This window comes from Salvelinus namaycush, chromosome 11 (genome assembly GCF_016432855.1).
Source record: "Salvelinus namaycush isolate Seneca chromosome 11, SaNama_1.0, whole genome shotgun sequence".
NCBI lineage: Eukaryota > Metazoa > Chordata > Actinopteri > Salmoniformes > Salmonidae > Salvelinus > Salvelinus namaycush.
The window spans coordinates 33,868,805-33,884,393 of NC_052317.1; the positions used below are offsets into that span (position 1 = coordinate 33,868,805).

A 15,589-nucleotide genomic window follows, 5' to 3' on the forward strand; every position below is an offset into this window, starting at 1 on the left:
CTGCCCTAAACCCTCAGCCCCTGAATTACGTTTTACATCATCACATCTGAATGCATCTTAAATGTCCCTTGCCCAAGCGAGGGAGAGTGATGATCGGAGAGGCAACGTCCTTGGTGAAAATCTTGAAATTGAGCCTAAAAACAACCAACCTGAAGCTATTAATGTACTTAGCAAGCTAACGTAGCTAGCCTGCACTCCTGTCAGGGAGTTAGCTAGCTACAGTTACACATAGCTGGCTAGCTAGTTTCATAGTTTGCTAATTTATTCCAATAAATGTCAGAATTCCAAAAACATGTCTATGAAGCTAGCTATGTTTTATAGGCTCCTCAGTATGAGACTAAGCCAATTTGCAAACGCTACAATCAATTTAATCTATATACATTATTTAGCAAGCTAGCGTCATAAATTTATCTGACATGACTAAAATGCAGCCGTGTTGATAAAATGTGACACTTTGCGGTCACCGGAGTATGACATGTGACTACAGTTTGCATTGAATTGTGTGTCAGATCAACCCCACAAGTGATCAAAGTTCTTTACTCGCTCCCTCGAGCTAAATTGAGGGCCAAGGGGGCAATGTTGGCGAATTGGACCTCCACTTAAGATGGCAATCAAACTGCATCCGGTTGCGACAGGGATTCCCCCGAGGGAAACTGGCTAGCACGAGAGCTGAGGGGGTGAAAATAACCTGTTTTGGACTGCAGCCAAGGTCGCTTCTGTGTCAAACAAGAGAACCGGATACGCTGTGGGTTAAAAAGGTGGATTTTGTAGCATTCATAGCAACTGTTATTAACTGTATGGCACAAATATCGAAGAAGTTGGACATCATTGTGGCTGCAGCTGAAAAGTATCTGGGACTTCAGGAGTTCACAGCGGAAGATCTACAAGGGGTATTGGCAATGGAAGACGTGTCACCCTTTTTTAAAAGTGTTTTTGTTGTTGTTGGTAGTTTGTATGGATATTCCCCCCAACCCAAGAATGTTCCAATTTTTGGGATTTTTGTTTTCATCCCGCACATTAGGTGGCAGCAATACACCTTTTGGGTGTACTCTGCCAATAAACCTTAAAGAAGAAGTAATGGAAGCGAACATAGTTATTATTACATATGTGACGTAACACACTTTAGCTAGTGTTACAGCCTAGAAAGAAAAGTTCAACAACTGGTAAAGAATCAAGCCAACTGGTAGTCTAATAAACTGACGTCAGTGCGAGTCGAACAACTATTCAGCACAGCCTACATTTCAGCAACTTCTTTTACGATCGAAAAAGGCTGTCAACGCCTATATTGCTTGAAGATCACAGACAAACAACCAGTAGGCAGTTGTAATGGTAAGCGGCGAAGGGATTCATGTTGAAACTGTTTTGGTTATACGTTTAAGTGATGTTTTGATCTGTGGTGTCCGCAACAATGTGTTATTGGTAAGTGGGAAAACAATGGTGTACATTTTAAACTGACCATAAATTGCTCCTGTATAATGAGAGATAGTTAACATTTGTGTTGACAGGATCGGAAAGGGCGATGCCATTGTGGATTTGGAGTGCGAGGGAGAAGTCATGGTTAGCCCATCATAGCCCAATAATGGACTAAAGAAGCCTAAAGTTACTCCTTATCGTCAAAGGACATTAAATGTTCCGTTTATAGACGAAATGGCTCTGGAAGCCAAACCCGCTAAATACTCCATCTAAACATTAATCGAGTCTCAATTGCCTTACGGTTCTATTAACATAAATCCCTCGACTTTCCTAACACATCAAAATCATTTCACAAATGCAAAATACACACATGGTTGATTTATGATTTATTTAAGCGTCATACACCTACCAGTACCCAGCCCACATGGGCTTACAAGACACTACAAATTTCCTTGTACTAAAAACAAAATAACATTTTACAAATTATAATAATCATGGCAGGTACAGCTACACTACACAAAAAAAAGTAATTGTTTTAAAACATTTGCAGCCATCAGTATTTTTTGCAGCGTCACACGGAACCCAAACCGGCTGCGCGCGTGTGCTATCGTGCATAAATGTATTTCTCCCCCACCAAACGCAGGTTAAAATATCAAAACAAACTCTGAACCAATGACATTAATTTGGGGACAGGTCGAAAAGCATTAAACATGTATGGCTAGTTAGCTTGCACTTGCTAGCTAACGTTAAGTTGTTCTATTTAGCTAGCTTGCTGTTGCTAGCTAATTTGTCCTGGGATATAAACATTGAGTTGTTATTTTACCTGAAATGCACACGGACCTCTACTCCGGCAATTAATCCACACACAAAACAGCCAACCGAATCGTTTCTAGTCTCTCTTCCTTCCAGGCTTTTTCATCTTTGAATTTATATGGTGATCAATCTAAACTTTCATTGTATTACCACGACAAACGGCAACAAAGTTCGTCTTTCAATCACCCACGTGGGTATAACCAATGGGACGTGGGTACCTGCTTCTACCTGCTTCTATAAACCAATGAGATGGGAGAGGCAGGACTTTCAGCGCGATTTGCATCAGAAATAGGAATGACTTCTATTTTAGCCCTTGGCGTCCCAGACGCTCGTTGGTAATTAATTGAATAACATGGATTTCTAAATGTATTTTGCGACATATTGTCCGGTCTGGTCAGCATGTCAGTTTTCCGTTTACACACAGGTGTTCAGAGACGCAGATAGCTAATTAGCACAGGTAGTCCACTCTGTCTTCCGCCATTGGGGGCTATTTTATGGGTGCTGAAACCAGTCGTTTCATATAAAACCAAAATTGTTATGTCGGAGCTTCAGTAGTTGCTTCTCAACTCCATCCTAAATCGTTGAGTTTAATCTACTTATCGTGGGACTTATTTTAAGAGCCCCGAGGTCTTCTCTAAAAGGTAACGCAAATTACGGTACGGTTTTGGAAACATAAGGAATGTGTCTTTCATATCGGAAAAAAGAGGGTATATTACAACACATCTTTTAGGGTTTCCGCACGGCCGTATCTTCATGTTACAGCGCGTGTTAACGGGAAAACCGAGGCAGCCATCTGTGTTAATTGGCTATCTAGCGTGCTCGGAACATCTGTGTGTAAGCATACAGTGCATTCGGAAAGTATTCAGACCCCTTGCCTTATTCTAAAATGGATTAAAGTTTTTTTTAATCAACCTACACACAATACCTGTAACGGTTTTCTTCCAGGGGTGAAGGAGAGGACCAAAGTGCAGCGCGGCTAGTGTTAAACATGTTTAATAAAGAACAAGTAAAACACTACAAACAACAATACAAAATAACAAATGTGCAAAAACCGACACAGACCTATCTGGTGCAGACAATCACAGAGACAGGAAACAAACACCCACAAAATCCCAACACAAAACAAGCCTCCTATATATGATTCTCAATCAGGGACAACGATTACCATCTGCCTCTGATTGAGAACCATATTAGGCTGGACATAGAAACAGACAAACTGGACACACAACATAGAATTCCCACCCAGCTCACGTCCTGACCAACTAAACACATACAAAACAACAGAAAACAGGTCAGGAACGTGACAATACCCCATAATGACAAAGAAAAAAAAGGTTTTAGAAAATGTATAAAAAAACAGAGAATTACATTTACATTACAGCCTCGATTCTTCCTGGGTATGACGCTACAAGCTTGGCACACCTGTATTTCCCCTCAATCTTTGTCAGCTTGGATGGGTAGTGTCGCTGCATGTTTGATCAGGTTCAAGTCCGGGCTCTGGCTGGGCCACTCAAGGACATTCCAAGACATGTAAATTATATTTGTTTCATTTTCAATAAATTAGCTAACATTTCTAAAAACATGTTTTCACTTTGTCATGATGCGGTTTTGTGTGTGTGTATATAAAAAAAAAAAATATAGATTTAATCCATTTTGAATTCAGGCTGTAACACAACAAAATGTGGAGTAAGTCAAGGGTTATGAATACTTTCTGAAGGCACTGTATATAAGGAACCAGGATCAGATGTTGAAGAGCCACCTGCCACCACAGAAAAGCTTGCCAGCCACAAACATTCCTATGCACGGCCCTGTTCATCTGTTACTGTTCCTGTTTCATTGTGTAATTCAAGTCGTATTGCATGTCATTTATTTCTGTCCGAATTTCCATGGAGCCATATCAAAACTGAATCCATTCTGCTGTTTAACTACAGTAAATATTCCAATGAATTTAATTAACTGTTGGTGGTGGTGCTTGTATCAATGATTATGATTTTTGTGAAATGTTCGTTAGGATTATGATGGCGTGATGTTTTCAAAGTCGTGATAGTTGCGGTTTGTGTTGTTGGTGGTTTTGAGTTCAGTGCAAGTGGTGATGCTGCAGAGATGTGTTAATGAATATGGTGAGAAGGATGATCCCTTTAAAATAACAATGACTTTCCTTGTTCAGAAGGACAATGAAGATACAAAGTTACTCGGGGACAAGGAGAGGCAGGAAGAGGAAAAGCAAAAAACAGTGAGTTTGTTACATAATTTATACCACACACACTTGTTCTACTATCCTAGCGGGGACCTAAAATTGATTTCCATTCAAAATCTTATTTACCCTAAACCTAACCACTAACCATAATTCTAATTCTAAACATAACTGAAAATAGCCTTTGTGATTGTGGGGACATTGGAAATGTTCTTTGTTTTATTATCCTTTTTTGGAGGATAGAAGAACAAGACCATACACACAATCAAAGTTGCTTTTCTCTTTCGAAAGTCCCCTCTCTTCCTTGTCTCCACCTTTTCCTAAAGTTCCCACCAGCCTTTGCTTCTCTAACTCCCACAAAGTCACAGGAACAGAACAGTGATTGACTGTGAGTGTCCTTGTCAGGTCAAAAGCAATCTGATCCAGAGAGAGAGGAAGGAGAGAACTGAAACACAGCCGGCAGTTCCTCCCAGACCCACTGAAGAGGTAGGCAAACTGTTCCTCCTTACTGTATGTCAAATGTTTTATATATCTCTGCTGAGGTTGTCTGTCACCTCTCCACAGGAGCTGAAGAATATAGCCTTACATGACAGACTGAAGAAGAGAGAGACGGACGACAATCAGGTATGGTTTACACCAGTCATGTTCATTTTTGGATGTGTGTTATCTATAGTGGGGTCTGAATTTAATTAGAGGGTCAAAGATCATACTACCAAGACTTACTAACCTCTCACCATTAACATGGGGAGGTTAGCATGTCATGGAAGCATCCACATTAGCGCTGTCCCGGACAAAAAAATAAATACATATTAGTTGTCCGAAAGTCATCTGTTCGATTCGCCATTTTTTTTAATGAGTACGTTTCCCTATATAGACACTGTGTTTAAATAAAATCAACTATATGCATTGAGCTTGTCTAATGCTTTTTTTGATGAAATAAAACACAAATGACTCGAGGGAGCCAGAGATCTACATAATCCGAAGAAATCCTAAACTTGACCCAACCATTCTCCCTTTCCTGCTGGCTTTTGCAGATTCTGCCATTACTCTCCTGAAGTTGCCGGTAATTGGCTAAATGAGGAGTCGGCAACCTTTCTCATGTGGAATGCCAATTTATCTTACTATTTCTACCGACCTGTGTGCCAGTTGTGGTTTTCATAAGCACATTTTTGTGGAACAGTTTTGTTTATAATAACATCTTCATATCTCAAAGTCATTGTCATGTGATTAATCAAAATTCTATCCAAATTTGAATAAAAATTATACAAACCTAAAGTGACTTCTATTGCCATTGCCAACTATGTAAAAACATTGCCTACATAAAAACAACAAATAAAAACATTGCAGCCTGCAAGTAGAAAATATTCTGATTAAAAAATAAATAAAAAAAACTATAAATCACATTGGATATGCATGGCCTGTCTGCAATGAACTTCAAATTTTTAATCAACTATTAACTTTGGTCTGGCCTAATGCTTGCGCTAACGAACTTGCAACATGGTATAAAATATTCTGGGCGCTCAGTTTCTGTGCCAGTGAGCTCAGGACAGACACAGCTGTAGGCTGTTTACGCAAGGGATATGAAACAGTGCTTGACTTGGGCAGGAGCTCACTAGAGCTGAGTACCGACACCTCAAATGCTCTACTGCTTGAGCTCCTGTTCCTCTTATAGAATATTAGCTCAAAAGTATTGTGGAGCTCATGTACTTAAACAGTACCAGCATCTATTTGTCTAAGTCAAGCACTGATAAGTTATCAGGTAGGTCTATTTGATGACGTTTCCACTGGATCGGAGCATGACATTTTCTCCTTTCACGCTGAGTGGTTATCGAAAGGGAGAGAGCTGGAAAGATTTTAAAAATACATTGAGGAATTATTGTCATTCTCAATGGATGTAAAAACAGACTTTGTTTGCTTGCTATTTAGGTGAAGAAAACATTACTTTGAGAAGCTCTACAGCCAATCAGAAATACTATCAGATCCCCAAATGGGCACATTCCTATTCCTACATTTGCGAGCAGGCCAGGTAGCCTACAGGCCTACTTCTAAATGTAAACAAACTCCAAGCGGGCTGTCGTGTGCCTTTTACTGAGGAGTGGCTTCTGTCTTGCCACCACCATAAAGGCCTGATTGGTGGAGTGCTGCAGGAATGGTTGTCCTTCTGGAAGGTTCTCCCATCTCCACAGAGGAACTCTAACTCTGTCAGAGTAACCATCAAGTTCTTGGTCACCTCCCTGACCAAGGCTCTTCTCCCCCGATTGCTCAGTTTGGCCGGGTGGCCAACTCTAGGTAGAGTCTTGGTGGTTCCAAACTTCTTCAATTTAAGATGGATGGAGGCAACTGTGTTTTTGGTGACCTTGAATGCCGCATACATTTTTTGGTACCCTTCCCCAGATCTGTGCCTCGACAAAATCCTCTCTCGGAGCTCTACAGACAATTCCTTCGACCTCATGGCTTGGGTTTTGCTCTGACATGAACTGTCAATGGTGGGACCTTATCTAGACAGGTGTGTGCCTTTCCAAATTATGTCCAATCAATTTAATATACCACAGGTGGACACCAAGTTGTAGAAACATCCCAAGCATGATCAATGGAAACAGGATGCACCTGAGCTCAAGTTCGAGTCTCATAGGCAAAGGGTCTGAATAGGTACAGTACCAGTCAATGGTTTTTCTTTGTTTTAACTATTTTCTATATTGTGGAATAATAGTGAAGACATCAAAACCATGAAATAATACATATGGAATCATGTAGTAAGCAAAAAAGTGTTAAACAAATCTACATATTTTATATTTGAGATTCTTCAAAGTAGCCACCCTGATGACAGCTTTGCACACTCTTGGCGTTCTCTCAACCAGTTTCACCTGGAATGCTTTTTCAACAGTCTTCACTGTCAACTGCGTTTTATTTTCAGCAAACTTAAAATGTGTAAATATTTGTATGAACATAAGATTCAACAACTGAGACATAAACTGAACAAGTTCCACAGACATGTGACTAACAGAAATGGAATAATGTGTCCCTGAGCAAAGGGGTGGTCAAAATCAAAAGTAACAGTCAGTATCTGGTGTGGCCACCATCTGCATTAAGTACTGCAGTGCATCTCCTCCTCATGAACTGCACTGTGATATGTTACCCCACTCTTCCACCAAGGCACTTGCAAGTTCCCGGACATTTCTGGGGTAAATGGCCCTAGCCTTCACCCTCCGATCCATCAGGTCTCAGACGTGTTCAATGGGATTGAGATCTGGGCTTTTCGCTGGCCATGGCAGAACACTGACATTCCTGTCTTGCAGGAAATCATACACAGAATGAGCAGTATGGCTGGTGGCATTGTCATGCTGGATGGAGGGTCATCTCAGGATGAGCCTCTTTTAGTGTCCTAAGTTTTCATAACTGTGACTGTTAGTGTCTTAACCACTGTTCCACAGGTGCATGTTCATGTTTATGGTTCATTGAACAAGCATATGAAACAGTGTTTAAACCCTTTACAATGAAAATCTGTGAAGTTATTTGGATTTTTACGAATTATCTTTGAAAGACCTGGTCCTGAAAAAGGGAATTTTTTGTTGCTGTGTTTGTGTGTGTGTATATATACATATACGTATATGTGTGTGTGTGTGTGTGTATATATATGTGTGTATATATATATGTATGTGTGTGTGTATATATATTTATATACATATATATGTGAATATATATATATATGCATATATATATATATATATATATTTATATACATATTTATATACATGTGTGTGTGTGTGTGTGTACATATATATATATATATACATACACACACACACACACACACGTGTGTATATATATATATATATATACACACACATACATACATGTGTATATATATACACTGCTCAAAAAAATAAAGGGAACACTAAAATAACACATCCTAGATCTGAATGAATGAAATATTCTTATTAAATACTTTTTTCTTTACATAGTTGAATGTGCTGACAACAAAATCACACAAAAATTATCAATGGAAATCAAATTTATCAACCCATGGAGGTCTGGATTTGAAAAACCACACTACAGGCTGATCCAACTTTGATGTAATGTCCTTAAAACAAGTCAAAATGAGTCTCAGTAGTGTGTGTGGCCTCCACGTGCCTGTATGACCTCCCTACAACGCCTGGGCATGCTCCTGATGAGGTGGCGGATGGTCTCCTGAGGGATCTCCTCCCAGACCTGGACTAAAGCATCCGCCAACTCCTGGACAGTCTGTGGTGCAACGTGGCGTTGGTGGATGGAGCGAGATATGATGTCCCAGATGTGCTCAATTGGATTCAGGTCTGGGGAACGGGCAGGCCAGTCCATAGCATCAATGCCTTCCTCTTGCAGGAACTGCTGACACACTCCAGCCACATGAGGTCTAGCATTGTCTTGCATTAGGAGGAACCCAGGGCCAACTGCACCAGCATATGGTCTCACAAGGGGTCTGAGGATCTCATCTCGGTACCTAATGGCAGTCAGGATACCTCTGGCGAGCACATGGAGGGCTGTGCGGCCCCCCAAAGAAATGCCACCCCACACCATGACTGACCCACCGCCAAACCAGTCATGCTGGAGGATGTTGCAGGCAGCAGAACGTTCTCCACTGCGTCTCCAGACTCTGTCACATCTGTCACATGTGCTCAGTGTGAACCTGCTTTCATCTGTGAAGAGCACAGGGCGCCAGTGGCGAATTTGCCAATCTTGGTGTTCTCTGGCAAATGCCAAACGTCCTGCACGGTGTTGGGCTGTAAGCACAACCCCCACCTGTGGACGTCGGGCCCTCATACCACCCTCATGGAGTCTGTTTCTGACCGTTTGAGTAGACACATGCACATTTGTGGCCTGCTGGAGGTCATTTTGCAGGGCTCTGGCAGTGCTCCTCCTGCTCCTCCTTGCACAAAGGCGGAGGTAGCGGTCCTGCTGCTGGGTTGTTGCCCTCCTACGGCCTCCTCCACGTCTCCTGATGTACTGGCCTGTTTCCTGGTAGCGCCTCCATGCTCTGGACACTACGCTGACAGACACAGCAAACCTTCTTGACACAGCTCGCATTGATGTGCCATCCTGGATGAGCTGCACTACCTGAGCCACTTGTGTGGGTTGTAGACTCCGTCTCATGCTACCACTAGAGTGAAAGCACCGCCAGCATTCAAAAGTGACCAAAACATCAGCCAGGAAGCATAGGAAGAGAAGTGGTCTGTGGTCACCACCTGTAGAACCACTCCTTTATTGGGGGTGTCTTGCTAATTGCCTATAATTTCCACCTGTTGTCTATTCCATTTGCACAACAGCATGTGAAATTTATTGTCAATCAGTGTTGCTTCCTAAGTGGACAGTTTGATTTCACAGAAGTGTGATTGACTTGGAGTTACATTGTGTTGTTTAAGTGTTCCCTTTATTTTTTTGAGCAGTGTATATATATTTCTATACATATATATGCGTATATATATGCATGTATATACACACACATATATATATATTTATATACATATGTGTGTGTATATATATATATATATACTGTATGTGTGTGTGTGTGTATATATATATATATATCACAAAAGTGAGTACACTCCTCACATTTTTTTTTAAATATTTGAGTTTATCTTTTCATGTGACAACACTGAAGAAATGACACTTTGCTACAATGTAAAGTAGTGAGTGTACAGCTTGTATAACAGTGTAAATTTGCTGTCCCCTCAAAATAACTCAACACACAGCCATTCATGTCTAAACCGCTGGCAACAAAAGTGAGTACAACCCCTAAGTGAAAATGTCCAAATTGGGCCCAATTAGCCATTTTCCCTCCCCGGTGTCATGGGGAGGGAAGGAAGTCCCAGTCTGCTTGTCTTTAGCAAACTGTTTGCGGGCTTTCTTGTGCATCATCTTTAGAAGAGGCTTCCTTCTGGGACTTCCTTCCCTACCCATGACTCACTTTTGTGATATACTGTGTATATATATACATGTATGTTTATATATATGTTTGTGTATATATATACATATGTGTGTGTGTGTATATATACGCGGTACTGCTTGACAAAAGAAAATCTTGGTCGACCAACAACCTATCGACCAAACAATCGACCCGTTGACTAATTGGGGTCATCCCTAATCCACATTAACGTGTTTAGAAACTTCTATTCTTATTTACAATAAAAATGACACAATACATTATTTACCATTAATTTCTATTGGGCACTAAATCTGAAACACAACTAAAATAAACTGCAAATGCATCCAAGCTTGATGTTGTCATTGCATTCTAGGACCAAATGCTAAACTTTTGACAACTTTATTTATAAGATTATTTAGGGGTGTCAATTTTGACCCCTACCCTTTTTGAGAAAAAATAACTATTACTTGTTAACAAAGTCTTTCTCTGAGCAATTGTTTTAGTATAAAATAATATAATGGAGCATACAATATAGCTCAGTATTTGAATTGTTTATTTTATACAATTATTACTGCTCATCTTTATCAAGGATGTCAATCATTTCTGACCCCTCTGTATATGTAGCGTACCGGTATCTCTGTTTAATTAATGCACAATTGAGATGGTGACTATATTCGTCCTTCTGACTATTTCAGGCTAACCGTAATATGATGCCGAGTGAGAGGAAAGGGAAAACTGCTGAAACTCCAGTGGTTCCTCCTAGACCCACAGAAGAGGTAGGCTTGGATGATTTGACTGATCAGGATTTATAATCGTATCTGTCAGTTATCCTGTGTCATGGTGGCTCTTATAGGAGGATTTTGTCTTATGTTTCCAGGAGATAAACAGACCAGCCAGACGTGGTCAGCAAAATAAAAAAAAAGACAATCCGGTAAGCGCGCGCACGCACATACGCTCACACACCACACACACACACGCACACTCACTCCTTATCTGTAATTTATTTTGTAGGACCAATGTGATGATGAATGCCTTAAAGAGGGTGAATCTCTCTTCCCGGTGGTAAAAGAGGAGGGAGAGGACAAGGACGAAGGAGAGTCCGTGGTTAAACCTACAGATAGCACATCAGTAAGAGTTTGTTTTCATTTTATTTTCTACATTCCTCTCGGCGTGTATCCACAAAGCTTCTCGGAGTAGGAGCGCTGATCTAGGATCAGTTTGGGCTTTTAGAACGTAATGAATATGATTTATATTGACAGGTCCTGATCCTAGATAAGCACTCATACTCTGATACGCTTTAGGAATACGGGCACAGTACTCTATCCTTGCTGTGTCCATGCAAATATCAGGGTTTCACTTCAATTCAGTTAAGATTATTCCATGATTAAATGCTGGTATTTTCCAGATTTTCTCAATGTTTCTAACAGACACTATGAGGTAACCAAATTAACACTTCCCTTTACTTGCCCTTTGCATTAATGTATTGATTTGTATTCTATTGTTCTTAGGCCAAGATGCGAGAACCCACGAGACACAATCCATTCATGCCACGCGGTGCTGGAGGCAAGGTAACGTTCAAACCTCTATTTTCATGCACACACATCTGTTGATCTCCCATTGTGTACATTGTAGTTCCCTTCCTCCAGGTGTTAACTATGGTTTACAATATGCATGTTATGGTTCCGTTGTGGGATAACTGTTAGTCCTCTAGTGTAAAAGTTGTTATTTTTGATTTGTGTCTGTTTCAGGGTAAAACCAAGAAGCGTGAACCCCAGCAGGGAGCTTCAGGCAGTGACTCAACAGAGGTAGCTCTGCACCCTGACACTCCTACTAACATTGTTCTGCCAGATACCGGTACTGTTTTAATGGATATCTACTGTACAACCGTCACTCCTGAGGTTTTGTTTGTGTATGCGATGGCTTGACTGCCACAGCTAACAGACTGTAAAGTGGCCCAGGATTGCAAAATGGCCGTCACATGAGGTCTATTAGATGACTAGCTCTTTTTTTCTCGGTCACTGGAAGGATTTCCCCACACGGTATTCTCTGACTCCCAACTAAGAAAAGGATGTTCTTTTTTAAATCTTCTGTTCTTTTTTCTTTCTATCTCTACCTACCAAACACCCAGCCACACCACCTCGCCCCTTACTTTGCATTGTGAATTGATTAGATTGCTATTTGCGTAAACTTGTTCCCCTGCTTCCTGTTTCTTTGAACCCTGGAAGATTTTAGATGCTCCACTTCTGCAAAACAGCAGAGAAAGGAACTGAAATCCAAAATCGCAACTTGAAATCTGAAACTGACCACGTATTTTCTCATTTCTGGCCAGTGAATCTGATCTCTGATTAATTGTCTCTATATCTTGGTTGCTACACTGGCAGCAAAAACATTGGTTTGCCAAGAAATATTCTACTTTTCTTTAGTGTGTAGAATGTATACATAACAGCATGTCATTTATCACCCCTGCCCTCTCAGAACAAAGGTGGAAATAAATCATTATTCGACCAATTGGAGGTATTCCGTATTAATCCAGCGGAGCCAGAGCAGCAGGTTGGTTTCTGTAAACAATGTTAATAATATCAATCTGTGCTCTTAAATACCCACATAGATTTACTTTTCACTCTTGGTTTCCTCTCACTAACTGCCACGGAGTTGTGCATTTGATTTAAATAGATTTTTGATTGAAAAGTATGACTTTCTGAAGCTGATTTTGGAAAATGTGTGTCTCAGCAGAATATGGATGGCCTGATGGAGTGGTGGAGCACAGTGGAGCGTGAGTCCGAAACATGCACACAGTACTGGCGTAGGGGTATTCCTTAAACTTGATCCAAATGATGCCCTTTCTCTTTTGCTGCAGAGTGGGAAGACATGCCTCAAGAGGATGACATGACTGAAAAAGAGGAGGCCAAGTAAGTGATTCCTTATGTTGGGTGTTACCTTATGTGCGTGCACCTGTATAGAACAGCCATGTTATAAAGCTGGTAAATGGGTACATCATACTATAGTAAGTAAGCATGGATAATACTAATTCATCTAAACTTGTTTTCCAGGGTGTTTGCAGTAACAGCTGAGAAGGTGCAGAAAGGTATCCGTGTGTTCAACAAGCTGTTCTCAGAGCGTGCAGAGAGCCTGTGGCAGCACGTCATTGACCTTAACAGCATTGCAGACGCCCTCGACTGTTTCAACAAGAAGACTAAGATCGCCCAAATCACTGGCGGTTCCACCAGTGCGGTAGGAGGCGTATGTACCATTGTAGGGCTCGCCCTGGCCCCTGTCACCTTCGGAACCTCCCTGATTGTCACGGCGGTGGGGCTGGGCGTGGCCACGGCGGGTGGCCTCACCACGGCTGGAGCCGGAATCTCCAACACGGTCAACAACTCCATGGACCGCAAGAAGGTGGAGGCCATCGTGACGGACTACCAGGAGAAGATAACCGACATCAACAAGTGCATGCTGTTCATCAAGCAGGGGATTGAGAGTCTGCGCAGGTTCGACCTACTGAAGATGAAGAAGCATGCATACAACCGCGACTTCCCGGGCCTCAACAACATCTACGAGGATGGCGCCATGGCTGGAAAGGCCATCCTCATTAACGCCAATGAGATGATGCGTGTGGTGCAGATAGCCAACGTGGCGGGCAGCACCGCGGCCAGAGCTGTCCAGATTGCCAGCATGGCCACCGGAGTGCTCACCGGCCTCTTTGTGGGCATGGACATCTACTTTGTGGCCAAGGACTCCAAGGAGCTGAAGAAGGGAGCCAAGTCAGAGTTTGCAGCCAAGATCAGGGAGGTGGCGACCCAGCTGCATGATGGACTGGTGGAGCTCAATGGCATACGGGTTGAGCTGCAGTCCTCAGATCCAGGCAACACCAATGAGACTAACACCCAAAACACAGATAATACCAATTACAGCAAAAAAACGGACATCTCTGATGACGATATTGACAACTATAAAACCTCTGACAACAAAAGCATTGTTGACAACAGCAATACTTCAGATAACAGCTATAAGACCAGAAAATCCTAAACTGTATTTCCAACCCATCTCTACAACGACACATCCTGTCAGCATTAACACTACTAGTAGCAACGTGGCTCTGATTCCTAAGTCTCTCTTTCATAGCACAAGCACCCATGCCTGAAACATTTTTTGTTACAGACTGCAAAAATAGAACCAGATAATATCTCCAGTCATCACTGGCTTGGGTTAAGAACTGTTATTAAAACTTACCTCTGTAATATCTAACAAAATATTATATTGTACGACGAGCCCATGTCCACATTTTCCCTTGTCTTGCCCCATAGAGTTGTATTGTAGTTGTGCGCATTGTGCCTGTCTCGACAATATTATCTACAGGACTTTATGAAAAGTAAGGGTTGTAAGTTAAATCTGTTTGTTCATGGGGGCAGGAAACAGTTCACAGATGAAAATTATGGAAATATGTTAAAAAAAACATGACATACATTCTCATGCTCATTATGGAAGGGATCATTGTATCTATATTTTCTAATACAGACTAATGTAAAAAGCAAAACGTAATATTTTAAAGTTCAGCCAAATATTTTGATGGTTTTGATTTTTGATAGAGATACACACACAATCTTTATACATATCTATGGTACAATACATACACATACAGTACCAGTCAAAGGTTTGGACACCTACTCATTCAAGGGTTTTTCTTTATTTTTACTGATTTCTATTATTGTAGAATAATAGTGAATACATCAAAACTATGAAATAACACAGATGGAATCATGTAGTAATCAAAAAAGTGTTAAAATATATTTTGATTTGTTTATGCTTCGGAAAGTATTCAGACCACTTGACTTTTTCCACATTTTGTTACGTTACAGCCTTATTCTAAAATTGATTAGTCCCCCCCCCCTCAATCTACACACAATACCCCATAATGACAAAGCAAAAACAGGTTTTTAGAACATTTTGCTAATTTATCGGCAGCAATTACAGCCTTGAGTCTTCTTGGGTGTGACGCTACAAGCTTGGCACACCTGTATTTGGGGAGTTTCTCCCATTCTTCTCTGCCGATCCTCTTAAGCTCTGTCAGGTTGGATGGGGAGCATGGCTGCACAGCTATTTTAGGTCTCTCCAGAGACATTCGATCGGGTTCAAGTCCGGGCTCTGGCTCCTGTGTTGTCTTGGCTGTGTGATTAGGGTCATTGTCCTGTTGGAAGGTGAACCTTTGCCCCAGGCTGAGGTCCTGAGTGTTCTGGAACAGGGTTTCATCAAGGATCTCTCTGTACTTT

General features: G+C 41.3%; 1 protein-coding gene across 3 annotated transcripts; it reads left to right on the forward strand.

Annotated features, from left to right (window-relative positions):
* The first annotated feature begins 1,083 nt into the window (after positions 1–1,083).
* Positions 1,084–15,019, forward strand: LOC120056077. Of its 3 annotated transcripts, none has more exons than XM_039004225.1 (13): positions 1,084–1,419; positions 4,394–4,459; positions 4,826–4,906; positions 4,985–5,044; positions 11,018–11,098; positions 11,200–11,253; positions 11,334–11,450; positions 11,831–11,890; positions 12,071–12,127; positions 12,798–12,872; positions 13,053–13,095; positions 13,180–13,231; positions 13,373–15,019. In XM_039004225.1, the coding sequence occupies exons 1-13, from the start codon at positions 1,327–1,329 to the stop codon at positions 14,346–14,348; spliced, it is 1,815 nt and encodes a 604-aa protein (XP_038860153.1). In that variant the 5' UTR covers positions 1,084–1,326; the 3' UTR covers positions 14,349–15,019. The 3 variants fall into 3 exon arrangements, with proteins under 3 accessions (XP_038860153.1, XP_038860154.1, XP_038860155.1); XM_039004226.1 differs by having other exon boundaries at positions 13,056–13,095; XM_039004227.1 differs by having other exon boundaries at positions 1,084–1,329.
* Positions 15,020–15,589: the final 570 nt, after the last annotated feature.